Source organism: Sciurus carolinensis, chromosome 4 (assembly GCF_902686445.1).
Source record: "Sciurus carolinensis chromosome 4, mSciCar1.2, whole genome shotgun sequence".
Classification (NCBI taxonomy): Eukaryota; Metazoa; Chordata; class Mammalia; order Rodentia; family Sciuridae; genus Sciurus; species Sciurus carolinensis.
Window position 1 is genome coordinate 75,643,233 of NC_062216.1, and position 14,346 is coordinate 75,657,578.

A 14,346-nucleotide genomic window follows, 5' to 3' on the forward strand; every position below is an offset into this window, starting at 1 on the left:
TCACATCCAGAGTAAAATCAAGTAAGCCAAAAAAATAAGTGAAAAGTTAAATAAACACAAGTTTCTTTCTGTCACTGGTATGTGAAAGAAAAGTGGAAATTAAGAAAATGAAAATGAAATCTGAAGCATTGGATTAGAATTAGAGGTATTACTTGTGGATTTAGGGTTTTTTGTATGTTTTGATATAACAATAAATGTAGAAATACAAGGGAAACAAATTAGAGGTGAGAGAGAGGGAGAGATGTGAAAGGAGGAAGATAGACATAAGAGAAAAAACAAGTTAGTTAGGGGTGATTAAAGGAAGGGAAATCATTTGGGGAGATCTGAGGGAAAGAACCTGGGCGTGAACTGAGAGCAGCCCTGTGGAACGGTCCTACAGGAAAGATTTAGTTTTTGGACAGTTTTCATTTGGGCCCTTGGAGAAAACAATCAGATTTGGCACTCAATTTAAGTTCATCCTCTTCTACATGTGATTCCATTTAATTTTCCCAACTGTTAAGTATAGTCACATGTAGCTTCCAGAGCTGTTTGTTGATGTGATGTGTGGGATAAAGGGAGAGATAATCGTGGAATGAAAGACGGCCTCCTCTTGTATTTTGGCTTTCAGGCATTCTGGAGGTGACCAGTAGCAAAATGAATGAAGATTCATGATGGAGCTGATATGAACAGCAGGGAAAAGTAGAAGGCACAGAGGAGCACCTTCAGAAGTAATGAGATCTTCCCCACCATGCCGAAGGAAGCTGACGCTGAACGTGGGGAGTCTGTCATCGGAGAGTTATGTCAATCATCACCTTAGAATGTGGTACAAAGGAGCTGCCTCATCAGTCAAACGTGATGACAAGAATGCGACAGAAACAAGTGTTTGCTCAGGTCAGTTGGCTAATAAGTTAGGCCTGCATGTAGAAGCAGAGAAGTTTTGCTGGTGAGTTTATAGAATGAAGTTCTCAGAAAAGTACTCTAATTGCTTGTTTCCTCTTTTCCTTTCCTTCCTGTTTCTTTTGAGTTCCCACCTTTGTTACATTTGTTTATACTTTATTTGAAGGCTGTAATTCTCATTCTGGTTGTGCTGAAGATTGGACCTCTGTGGCTTCATGTGATTTCACTCTCTATATTACTTCTGCTCTCATCTAGTTAAGTGGAAGAGTAATTTACTCTCAGGCTGGAATCTCATTTGTAATATGTTTGAAGGAAAAGACGGCGGGAGTTCTGAGAAGAACAGAAGGTTTCTTGTCAAGATGGCTTTGGGAACAAATAATGTTGAAATGAGTTTCCAAAATGAACTGAAGTCCTCAGGTACCAACTCAGATTTTCCTGCAGGTAAAAAATCATTTTCCAGGGGTCAGAGTTAATTGTGAGGTGAAGGAGAAAAGACAGCTATTAAATGGGGCAGAGGTAATGTTAGTTGCTATTTCTCTAAGCAGTCATGACTGGAAACCCAGGAATTTCTGAGGATTGTGCTGCCTGTAGATAGGAATTGAAGGGTTGTAGAATTCCAGAGTGGGAAAGAAAAGTTCCATAATACTTTCTTTAGTATTATCATTTACAGAAAATCAGACCTTGAATTTTTTAAAATTCCTTTTTATTGTAAACAAATGGGATACAGCTTGTTTCTCTGTACATGAGTAGAGGCATACCGTTTTTGTAATCATACATTTACTTAGAGTAATAGTTTTTGATTCATTCTGTTATTTTTTTCTTCAACCCCAGCCCTCCCACCCCTTGTATCCCTCTATACAGTCCTTCCTTCCTCCATTCTTGCCCCACTTCACTTACCATCCACTTATCAGCGAGATCATTCGTCCTTTGGTGTTTTGAGATTGGCTTATCTCACTTAGCATGATATTCTCCAATTTTATCCATTTGCCTACAAATGTCATAATTTTATTATTCTTTATGGCTGCGTAATATTCCATTGTATATATATACCACAGTTTCTTTATCCATTCATCAATTGAAGGACATCTAGGTTGGTTCCACAGTCTGGCTATTGTGAATTGAGCATCTATGAACATTGATGTGGCTGTATCTCTGTAGTATGCTGATTTTAAGTGCTTTGGGTATAGGCCGAGGAGTGGGATAGCTGGGTCAAATAGTGGTTCCATTCCAAGCTTTCTGAGGAATCTCCACACTGCTTTCCAGAGTGGTTGCACTAATTTGCAACCCCACCAGCACCGATTGTTGCTAGTATTCTTGATAATCACCATTCTAATTGGGGTGAGATGGAATCTTAGGGTAGTTTTGATTTGCATTTCTCTTATTACTAAAGATAGTGAACATTTTTTCATATGTTTGTAGATTGTTTGTAGATCTTCTTCTGTGAAGTGTCTGTTCATATCCTTAGCCCATTTGTTTATTGAGTTATTTGTATTCTTGGTGTAGAGTTTTTTGAGTTCTTTATATATTCTGGAAATTAGTGCTCTATCTGAAGTATGTGTGGCAAAGATTTTCTCCCACTCTGTAGGTTCTCTCTTTGCATTGCTGATAGTTTCCTTTGCTGAGAGAAAGCTATTTAGTTTGAATCTATCCCAGTTGTTGATTCTTGCTTTTATTTCTTGTGCTATGGGAGTCCTGTTAAGGAAGTCTGATCCTAAGCCGACATGTTGAAGATTTGGACCTACTTTTTCTTCAGTAAGATGCAGGGTTTCTGGTCTGATTTCAAGGTCCTTGATACATTTTCAGTTGATTTTTGTGCAGGGTGAGAGGGGTTGTTTCATTGTGTTGCATATGGATTTCCAGTTTTCCCAGCACCATTTGTTGAAGAGGCTATCTTTTCTCCATAGCATGTTTTTGGCACCTTTGTCTAATATGAGAAAATTGTATTTATTTGGGTTTGTGTCCCTGTCCTCTATTCTGTACCATTGACCTACTTGTCTATTTTGGTGCCAGTACCATGCCGTTTTTGTTACTATTGCTTTGTAGTAGAGTTGAAGATCTGGTATTGCGATACTCCCTGCTTTACTCTTCCGGCTAAGGATTGCTTTAGCTATTCTGGGTTTCTTATTTTTCCAGATGAATTTCATGATTGCTTGCTCTATTTCTGTAAGGTATGTCCTTGGGATTTGAATTGGAATTGCATTGAATCTGTATAGCACTTTAGGTAATATGGCCGTTTTGACAATATTAGTTCTGCCTATCCAAAAACATGGGAGATCTTTCCATCTTCTAAGGTTTTCTTTAATTTCTTTCTTTAGTGTTCTGTAGTTCTCATTGTAGAGGTCTTTCCACCTCTTATGTTAGATTAATTCCCAAGTATTTTATTTTTTTTGAAGCTATTGTGAATGGGGTGTTTTTCCTAACTTCTCTTTCTGAATATTCATCATTTATGTATAAAAATGCATTGGATTTATGAGCATTGATCTTGTAACCTGCTACTTTAATGAATTTACTTATGAGTTCTAAAAGTTTTCTGGTGGAATTTCCTGATTCCTTTAAATATATAATCATGTCATCTGCAAATAGGGATAGTTTGAGTTCTTCTTTTCCTATTCGTATGCCTTTAATTTCCTTGCAGACCTTGAATTTTATTGTATATCCTTCCACATATAAATACACAAAAATGTCTGTACCTATATTTCCTGGTATGAAATACTATAATACTGAGTTTTCCCCTCACAATTGACAAAATAATAATTTTAAGAAAATTGTTTCTTTTGATTTGGTGCTTTTATCTCAATGAAATTTGTCCCCACTGACCCCCTCACCCTTGGGGGTGACTAATCACAGAGTTTTGTGAATCTTAGGCAAAAATACTGTTGCATGAAACTATACCGCCAGTCCAGAAAGTGGTTTCTAACCATGAAATAGTGACTAAAAAAGGCAGGCTTATCTTAAAAATATGAAACATGGTTATAAAGATTTATCTGCTATAGCATACTTCAAGTTGGACATAGTCTGAAATATTATTTAAATATGTAATAAAAAATAAATCATAATAAAGAATATTAATAAAGAAATTATGGTGAAAAATGTTCACAATACAGTAAAAAATAAAATAGTAAATCAGAAATCGGCAAATATTTGTGTCAATCAAGTGGAAAAATGTGTATATTATGTTGTACACAGTTCAAAAATTGCTGAAAGGATGTGTCAAAATATTAACAACAGTTATTCTCAATGGTAGAAATTTGTGCCTTTGTGTGTTTTATAAAGTTTTGCGGTACTGGGGATCGAACTCAGGGCCTTGTGCTTGTGCTTGCGAGGCAAGCACTCTACCAGCTGAGCTATCTCCCCAGCCCTAAAGTTTTTATAATAAACATCATTTATTTTTTCTTATTCCAATTTTCAATTCTTTCGAATATTCATATTATTAGTGATTGTGCCTTTTGGAAGAAAATTGAAAAGTAGAAGAGGAGGGAGTTAGCATTTTGGCCACTGTGATCAAAACACATGAAAAGAACAACTTAGAGAAGGAAGCTTATTTTGTAATCAATATTTCAGAGATCAGTCTATGGTGAATCATCTCCATTACTGAACCTGAACATCATAGTGGAAGGGCATGGCAGAGGAGAGCTGTTCAACTAATGACCACCAGGGCATCATGGAAGCTTCCACTGAGATTTCAAAGGAAGACCTGAATGTTCAGGCACAGAGTAGCAGCGTTGGAATCCCTGAAGGATTCCTCTGAGAGGGCATGCATGCATGAAGCCATGAAGGTGAAGCTGAAGTTGGAATGGAGATCCCAGGGATTAAGATATGCCAGTAATGTGGAATGTCTGCTGAGGAAAACCATTGACTTTAGACAGAGCCAGCCTGAAAAAGAGATCAGGTGGACTTCAAACAGCAAGGCCACAGGGATGGTGCTGCACAAGCCCTTTGAAGATTACATCTCACCATAATATTTCCCAGATGCCAAATATGGAGTTATAGAAACTAATATCTCCTGACTGAGTTTCGGTTGTTTTGGTTCCGTTCCTTCCATCTACATCCTATTTCTCCTTTTTGGAATGGAAATGTTTACCCTGTAGTATATTGGAAGTATGTAATTTTTGATTTTTACAGGGGCTCACAAAAAAGAGTTTGTCTTGAGTCTCAGAGGAGACTTCAGACTTGGTGTATTGGGAAATGCTGGAACTTTGAAAACTATGGGGACTCTTGAAGATGGACCAACTGTTTTTTCCACTGTGAAATGGACATGGACTTTTGAGGACCAGAAGCAGAATGTTATGGTTTGAATATGAGATACCCCTGAAAAGCACATGTGGCAATTCATGAATGTTCAGAGATAAAATATGGGTTATGAGAACCACAACCTAATCAGTGGATTGATTAATATATTTGATGAATTAATACTTAGAATGGATTACTGGTTGGTAATCAAATGGGGTGTGGTTGAAGAAATTAGGTGACTGGTACACGCCCTTAAATCATAATTTTTATTTCCATGTTTTTATGGGTGAATTATAATTATATACGATAGTGGGATTCATGCTTACATATTTATAAATGTACATGATATGACAACATAATTTGATTAATATCATTACTCAGTGGATTATATTTTTTCCCTGGCTCCTTGCTTACTCTTTCTGTTTCCTGGCTATCTTAAGCTGAATGGCATTTATCCACCACACCCTTCTTCCATGATGTTCTGCCTCATCTCAGGCTCAGAGCAATGGAGAAGACTGACCATGGACTGAGACCTCTTTTCTACTCTAAGTTGTTCTTGTCAGATATTTTGTTTACAATGACAAAAAGCCAACTAACATATAGGAGGAACTGGAAATAGGGTAGAGTTTATTACTGATGAATCCAATTTGATTTATCCTTCAGATCTCAGGGAAAACAACATTTCTCACGAGAGTCATTTTGGATTTTCCAAGCTTCTTTTTGCCTTGTTGCTGATACTTTTCCTGCTGAAGGAAATCTTATTGTCTGTCTCTTTTATCAGTAAGTATGCCAACTGAGTCAGTTAGCAATGCCTGCCTTTCATGAATAGAAGCCATCCATTAGAAACTGACATTTCACAATGATACAGACATTTGAAAAACAAATTTTCTCTTGGGGTGGGGTGGTGGATAGGGTTCCTGAGAATTAACTGAGAATTTTGCTCTTGCAAAAATAATGGAATTCATCTTCATTGGGAGAATTTAGAGAGTAGATATGTGTGTATGGGTTGGTGTTACAGAGTGAAATCGATGCGTTATCAGTTCTGTATTAGATTCTGTGTAAGGACACATCTATATGGACATGAAGGACATGGAAAAAAAAAGGTTCCAGGAAGAGTTCCCTAGTGAATTTCCTTCTAGTAATTTTTGTCTGGTCTATTGTGAGATCTCAGGAAAAGTCAATTTAACAAATAGGTAGATTTATGCATACCTTGCATGTCAAAGTTTATCAAGTTTTAAAATTTCATAAAACTCAGCATATATTAGGGTAGATATTTTATTCATTAATTTGGTCATTCGATAAGTAACATGGCCCTGTATATTGTTTGCTAGGTACCAAGTTAGACAATTCAGAAATAGCCACAGTCACTGGTCTCAATATATTAAGAGAATATTGAAAATAACCAGTGCTTAAAATATTAGATAGGAAGTGTTGTGCAGGTAGGAAGTGAGCACAGGAGACTGGGATTTGTTTCCTGCAGGAGGAGACATCTACAATTGTGTGTACCAAAATGTCATAGACATATTACAAGTCACATTGCAAAGGGGTGTGAATATAAGGAGGGTGGAACATTGAGGCCATTTTTGCAGTGCGTCAGTTCTGGCAAGGCATTGTAGGGAACTGATATAATCAAATTTGACTTATGGAGATATGCTTTTACTGAGGCGTGAAAATGGATTTAGAAGGACAAAATTGAAGGTAAAGAGAGATGTTATTTTCTAGAAAACAGACAGAGGAAGACAGAATTTTGTTAAGTGAGATAAACCAGACTCAGAAAGTCACTGGTTGTATGTTTTCTCTCATATTTGATAATGCGGGGGCAAAAAGAAGAAAAGGGGTGAGGTCTCATGAAAATTGAGGGAAGAATAACAGTTGAGGAAGAGAACAGAGTTGAGGAAGAGGACCAGGGTGCAGGAAGAAGGGAGAGAATGAAGAGGTACTGGGGAATGAAATTGATAATAATGTTATGTGTATGTATGACTATGTAACAGTGCATCCTATTATTATGGATAATTGTAATGCACCAAACAGAGGCTAATTCATGATCCTATTGAAAAACATTGTGAGCTTCATTTAAGGAATAGTGTTAGTGAAGAAAAAGAAGACAGGTAGCTTTGAATGGTAAAGAGGGTATAATTAAGGAGGTCAAAGCTTGATGAATATTGGGGATTAAAGGACCCAGAGAAATTGTGCATGTAATAGTCTGACCTTAGTAAACTCAGCAGTAAAGAAGTTATTCAAAGAGGCAGGCAATATAGGATGAGTAGCAGGTTTGTCGTGACAGACTTTTTTTTTTAACATTTTGGGCACCATGTGTTAAAGCACAAATGTACATGTCCAGTGGGAGGCACATTTGTTTAGATTTTAGGAGAAGGACTTTTGTTTTGGAAATCATTCACGTAATGACAGCAAGTCCCCACATGAGAATATATGATATCACTCCAGAAGAGGATTTTAAACAAGAAATAGGGATTAGGATAGAACTCTTGGAAATGCTACATTTTAAAAAAAGTGAATGGTGGAAGAGAACTTGTGGAAAAGGATAAGAAGCAGTCATAAGAAATGGGGAGCAGAACAGGAGAGAGCACTGTATCAAGAGCTATGGAGGAAGACCCGTGGTGAATGATTGCAAGAAGGCCATTAGAAGAGGACTAATAAATGGGGTAGGATATCACTGATGATCCACTTCAAGGATGGTTGTATTGAAATGGTGGAAGCCAAAGCCAGAAAGAGGTGGGTCAAGGAACAAATAAGAGGGTAAGGGGAAAGAGGAAATTTAATTTCTTGCAGGACTGGGTATTAAACCCAGGACTTGCATAGGCAAGTGCTGTAACACTGAGATACAACTGCAGCCCAGAAAATTCAATTTCCAGAGGGAGAGGTGAGTTATTTCTAAATTGGGAGAGACATGGTACTCTAAGGAGTTAGATCCAGTTGGGATGAAGAGAGTTAAATTACAAAAGGGATGAAGAACAATGTCCTCTTAATCAATCTTGGGGTTTTTGAAAAACATTTTTTTTGGCCCTTTAAGATAACCTAGAATTGCTTAAAATTAGCAAATTCTTCCTTCCCCCAAAGTCCCAGGTTGTGTACTTCCTTAAATGACTTTGGCTCCTCTACCACAAAATTTAGCTTTTGTTTGCATCTTAGGTTAAGTATGGAAGGAGACTATGAATAAATTCCTTTAGATCCCATTATGATGGAACTGTCATGTCCTCTTTCAATTCTTTATCTTTTAGTTATTCCTGGAGATATCTAATATTTCAAAAGCAGTAGGATTAGGATTCCGTTGACTTTGGGGTCAGGGGGAAACTTTTCCTGATAGGGCTCTGTTCAATCAGGTAATTGGACATCTATACAATTTTGTTTCTGTGTAGAATGCAAGAAAGCAACAGTAAAGAGCAATGACCCAATGCTACCAGAGAAATGATTAGTTTTTATTCTATTTTCCAGTTTTCTTTCAAAAAAATTCTCAGCTGCTTGAAGAAAAAAACTATAAAAGTTCTATAAAAGAAATGATTCACACAAATTTGGAGTGTGTACGAAACAATTCAACCATGAAAGGTAAAACTTAATATACCTAGGATTCAGCTGCTGACTGCACTATGTAAGGATCCCAAATCGGTATTTATGATTTCCAGTTAGATCACACTAAGAAGTGGAGTCTCATGATCATTCCAAGTTACAAGTGTACAGTTCCATAGGATCTAAAATTCTTATAAGTATATTTAAAGTTGTCCCTGTGAAGCTTGATTGTTCAAAAGAATATATTACTATTGCATTTCTTTAGCCTGTGCTTCTTTCTGAGGTTTCTGTGCAAGGCTAATCTTTTTCTCACATGTCAATCAAAACAATTTGATAGAAATGATAATAATGTATTATTGGGAATATGAATTTTTAACATTCAAATATGCTATTTTAAAAACATTTTTACATTTACAGAAAAATTTAGCATATATTTAAAGATCCTATTTTAACCCCACCTGTACGTTGTCAATTATTATTAACCTATTATATAAGTAAGGATATTTCAAAAGCAGTAGGATTAGGATTCCATAGAATTATTTACCTGTTACATAAGTAAGGGTACCAGGAACAGAACCCAGCATCACTAAACCACTGAGGCACATCCCCAGCCCTTCTTATTTTTCATTTTGAGACAGGGATTCATTAAATTGCTTAGGGTTTACCTTTGGTTGAAGTTTGTTTATATCTTCTTGTCGATGCATTTTTACCATAGTTGCTTTGAAATTTTTGTCAAAAATTTCTATCGTTTTTGTTAGCTATTTTTTTGTGTGTATGTCTATTGATTATCATTTTTTACTAAATTTGAGAACTTCCTGGTCCTTGATATGAATAATTATTTTCTGTTGAAACTTGGACATTTTTGTATTGAGGTTTTGGAGTCTGCGTCTTATATAAACATTATATTTTAGCAGGTTTTTCCTGATACCACTCCAGCAGGAGAAAGGGGCCCTGACACATTATTGCCTGGGGGAGGCAGACTTGGCTCCTTGGCCCCAAGGAAAGGGGTTTCCTTGCTGTATCTGGGTGAATATGGGAGTTGCAGATTTCATATGGTTTCCACTGGTCTGTAAATTTAATAATACACACACTTTAAAAATAAATTTTCATTTATTGCACCTGTACGCTCTTCTTCCCAATAAAGGAAAAGTCTGGAGCTGTTGCCCAAAGAATTGGAAATCATTTAGTTCCAGTTGTTACTTTATTTCTACTGAAGCAAAATCCTGGAATGAGAGTCAGGAGAACTGTTCTGGAATGGGGTCTCATCTGGTGGTGATCAACAGCAAGAAAGAGCAGGTACTTTCTAGGACACAATGGAGTCATGAGCCTGTCTGATTTTTGTACACATCTTTGCCAAGAAGAGATATTGATGCTGTGGCAGAAGACTTTCAATAAGACAGACAGGAGGGGCTCCCTCTCTCAGCCTTCACATTCCACACCTTGTACCTTCTTCAGTGTAGCTAACCTGAAATTATGGCATTCAAAATGTGAGACCTGGGGGTTTAGTGGAAGGATGAAAATGTTTCTGCCTATAATAGCAGTTTGTTATTCCAATATGTAACTGTTTTATGAATTATCAACTGCTTAGAAGAGAGGAGACTTAACATGAATAGGCAAAGTTAAATCATAAAGAATCAGAGTCAGCAACCAGGAATGAAATTTTAAGAATGTATGAAGTGCTGGGTATGAAGGTGCACACTATAATCCCAGCTGGTGGGAAGGCAGAGGCAGGAAGATTATGAGTTCAAAGCCATCCTCTGCAACTTAGTGAAGCCCTAAGCAACTTAGTGAGACCCTTTCTCTCAATAAAACATAAAAAAAGGGTTGTTGATGTGGCTCATTGGTCAAGCACCCCTGGGTTCAATTTCTGGTACCAAAAAAAAAAAAAAAAAACTATGACTCTATGAGATTAAAATGATAAAATTTATAAGAATTTTCTTATGTACAACTTTGAAGAATGCTCTCTCTTAGTGAAGAAAAGAGGGACAGTGAATTTGAGATGGGAATTCATTATGATTGTAGATAGGAATTGCTTCCATATTTAATGAAATTAAAGCTCATGGGTGATGTCTTTGATCCTGCGTTGCTCAAGGACCTGTACTTCTGGGGTCCCCATCTGGCTATTCCTGAATCATTTCCTTTTCGTTTCACTTCTGTATGACCAGGAAGAATTCAGTTGAAAAATCACACTGTGCCTTTAAATATGTATGATTTTTAGTTGTTAATAAAAAGTATAAAAAAAAAGGAGACGAAAATGTTAACTACCCCAATTTGATCATTATGCAGCGTGTATATGTATCAAATTATCACATTATCTGACAGACTTTACAATTAAAATAATAAAGAAGAAATAATCACCAAAATTATTTTTAAAGTATTTTTGTTGGTAAATTATATTTACCTATGAGAGTAATTCTGTTATATTCATACCTGTACATAGCATGATTTGGCCAATTTAAAAAAATACTCAGTTCCCAACTGAGTATCTAAAGCCTATGACTTCTTTTCTTTTTCTTTAGGATTTCATCACTCAGAATATGGATAGAAATGCTGCTTATTATGTGGGGCTGTCAGATCCAGAGGGTCAAGGACACTGGCAATGGGTTGATCAGACACCATACAACCAAAGTGCCGCGTGAGTATAGAATTAGATAAAGAAATCCTGGGTTCTGGATCATGCAGGAAGTTTAGAGTGTTCCAGCATCAGTTCTGAAACTAGAACAGCTCACTCTTGCACTGTTGCACACAGGGTTAAGAAATTTTATTACCTTATCAAATCATCACAAGAACCCTAGGAGACCATGTTATTTTTCTTACTATGGAAATGAGGAACTTGAGTTTGGAGAGTATAGACAGTTCAGCTAAGGTCACCCAACAATGGTCTTTAGAACCAGGTGGATTCCATTTTGCTTTAAAAATCTCTATTTATTCTCTATAATTAAAATCCATGTTTTTAAAGATCATTACATATTCTTATGATTTGATATTTGTCATAAAGCAAAAATCCTAAATTTAGATATTATTACAGTATCTCATATTTACATAATCTTAAAAAGCATTTAAGCGTTTTAGTATCCTTTCACCTTTGATCCTTATATCTTCTTTGAGAAAATACAGTGCTGTTACTCTGGTCCAGTTTTTAGATGGACAAACTGAGACTCTAAGAAATTATATTATTTGTCCAAGAAAACAGAAATAAGTGTATCTAGAGATTTAAGTATTTCTTCAGAATCTCAAGTCATCCCATTAAAAAAGAGAAAAAAGAACTATATTGATACATGGGACCATGGTGACTTCTCTTCATCATGTAAGAAAACCCCACAGATTGACAGTCCCCTGGTAACAGGACCTATGTTTAGAGGAAGCCTCTGGGTAAATTTTGGTAAAATATGTAATGCAATAAGGTATGATAAAATATGAGTGATGTGGGCACAGTTTTCAAGGGAAATGACGGAGCTGTTGGTGGAGGAGAAACTGCGTGAGAAGTGCCAAAGGGTTGATCTGGGCATATCTGACCCTGACTTCTGCAAAGTTCCACCCCAGCCTCTGCCCCATAACTCTCTGTAACCCTTTAAAATAGACTTAGAAAACTCATCCTTTTACTCTGTTTCAGATTCTGGCATGCAGGCGAGCCCAATTATGGCGGAGGGCATTGTGTTATTCTAAATTATCGTGGAGAGCATCCACAATGGGGCTGGAATGATAATATTTGTAATATACGTCAAAGATTAGTTTGTGAAATGATGAAGATCTACTTATGAATCAAACATTTTTCATGGACACGTTGTTAGATTCACATCCATTATTCTAGAGATAGCTCATAAGTTCTTTATATGAGGGACAGTCCATAGACTTTTAAGTATGTGGTCAACTATTCCACTTTTGAGAAAACTTTAGTTCTGCATATAGAATTTACCAGTTCATTTCCCAGAGAGCACATTATACAATAATTCTGTTTGACTTTGACTTTATGTACAATGAGCTTACTCCATTATTATTTCTGTAACATGAGGATTGATATGAAGAAAATTTAAAAGATATATTTTACTTAAAATGCCTTTGATTGACACAATAAAGAGTGTACTTGAACAAAAGTGAAATGTTTCATCATGTGACTAGCCAGTGATGGAACTCAACTCTTCCCTCTACCTTGCATGTATGAATGTGTCTCCATGCCTTTTCCCTTATTTTTCTCTAGAGCATCTTTAAATCAGTGTGTCACAGGTTTTACGTGAGGTTTGTGTTTAAAGAGTGATATAGAATTAAAAACCATCCAACTGAACCTTATTCACTGAAAAGGATTGTGAGAAATAATAAAGTAGTTGTGGTTTTAACACACTAAGGTTTTGGTAGAATGTTCAATACTGGGGAGAATATTTTTGTTGAAATGACAATATTAAACCTGGATGATTTCTCTGAAGGTAGAGATCTGCTGACAACTGACAACCCTCCAGAACCCTTTTGATGTTAATTTTGTTCAGATGATCTTAATTACTGAAACATGGATTATGTTAAGGTTTAGATATGAGGTGTCTTCCAAAAGCTCATGTGTGAGACAATGAAAGAAATTTTAGAGTTGAAATAATTGGTCTATAAGAGCCTTCACCCAATCAGTGCATTAATTCCCTTATAGGGATTAAATGAATGGTAACTAGGAAAGTAGGGTGTAGCTGAAGGAGGTGGATCACTGAAGATATGCCTTTAGTTTTATATATTTTGTCTGTGGTGAGAGAAGTTTTCTCTCTCTCTCTCTCTCTCTCTCTCTCTCTCTCTCTCTCTCTCTCTCTCTCTCTCTCTCTCCCTCTCTTTCTCTCTCTTTCCTGGTGGCCATGTCCTGAGTCATTTTCCTCTACCATCCTTTCCCCCATGATGATCTACTTCACCTCCAGCCCAGAGGAATGGAACTGGCCATCTATGGACTGAGACCTTTGAAATCATGATCACCCAATAAACTTTTCCTTCTCTAAAATTATTTTTTGTCAGGTCTTTTGCTCATAGTAGCAAAAAAGCTGACTAAAACAGATTAATAGTCCTTTCTTTGCCTACATGGAAATCATCAGTTGTGTATACTTGTTGGGGATGAACTCAATGACTCAAGAACAGAATAAATAATGAGGCACGGTTCAGTTGTATGAAAGCAATTGTTCGTTGTGAGTGTTGAATGAAATATGTGTAAACAAAAAGAAGTTCTTTGGAGCAGTTAAAATTGTTGTAAATGGAATTTTATAATGAGGAACCAGTGTTGAGGATTGTGGTTTATGTTTGCTGTCTATTCATCCCTTCTTCCTCAAAAACAACACTTCAATATTGTTTAAAGTCACACTTTCCTTCTTGAAGCTCATGTGTCTTGGGATGCTGTGAATGCATATGGATTAATCCAGGTCAACCAACACAATCACACTAGTGATAGGATTAGGAATAGCATGAATTGGTAGTCCCGCTAAGAAGTTGCTTCTTCCTGTTCTCAGAGGTATCAGGGAGTGAATCTTCTTCTAATGAACTTGAAGAGTCCTCTTCACAACTGATAGTCATTCTGTAACCATGAGGGAACTAGCCTTAGAATGATAGAAACAACATGAATGGCAAAGTAGAGCCATAGAAAGGATCTGGTTTACTAAGTTCCTTGTGAGTCACTGAGTAGACTCTTTTCAAAGCCTAGCCTACTGTGAATTTTTATTGTGTAGACTAATAAATTTCTAGTTGTTTGTCAGCTTG

General features: G+C 36.5%; 1 protein-coding gene across 1 annotated transcript; it reads left to right on the forward strand.

Annotated features, from left to right (window-relative positions):
• The first annotated feature begins 1,073 nt into the window (after positions 1 to 1,073).
• On the forward strand, positions 1,074 to 12,741 carry LOC124983019 (C-type lectin domain family 4 member A-like). Its single transcript, XM_047549874.1, has 6 exons — positions 1,074 to 1,317; positions 5,770 to 5,886; positions 8,560 to 8,670; positions 9,776 to 9,927; positions 11,151 to 11,266; positions 12,245 to 12,741. Exons 1-6 carry the CDS (start codon positions 1,179 to 1,181, stop codon positions 12,390 to 12,392), a joined length of 783 nt encoding a protein of 260 aa, XP_047405830.1. The 5' UTR covers positions 1,074 to 1,178; the 3' UTR covers positions 12,393 to 12,741.
• The last annotated feature ends 1,605 nt before the right edge of the window (positions 12,742 to 14,346 follow it).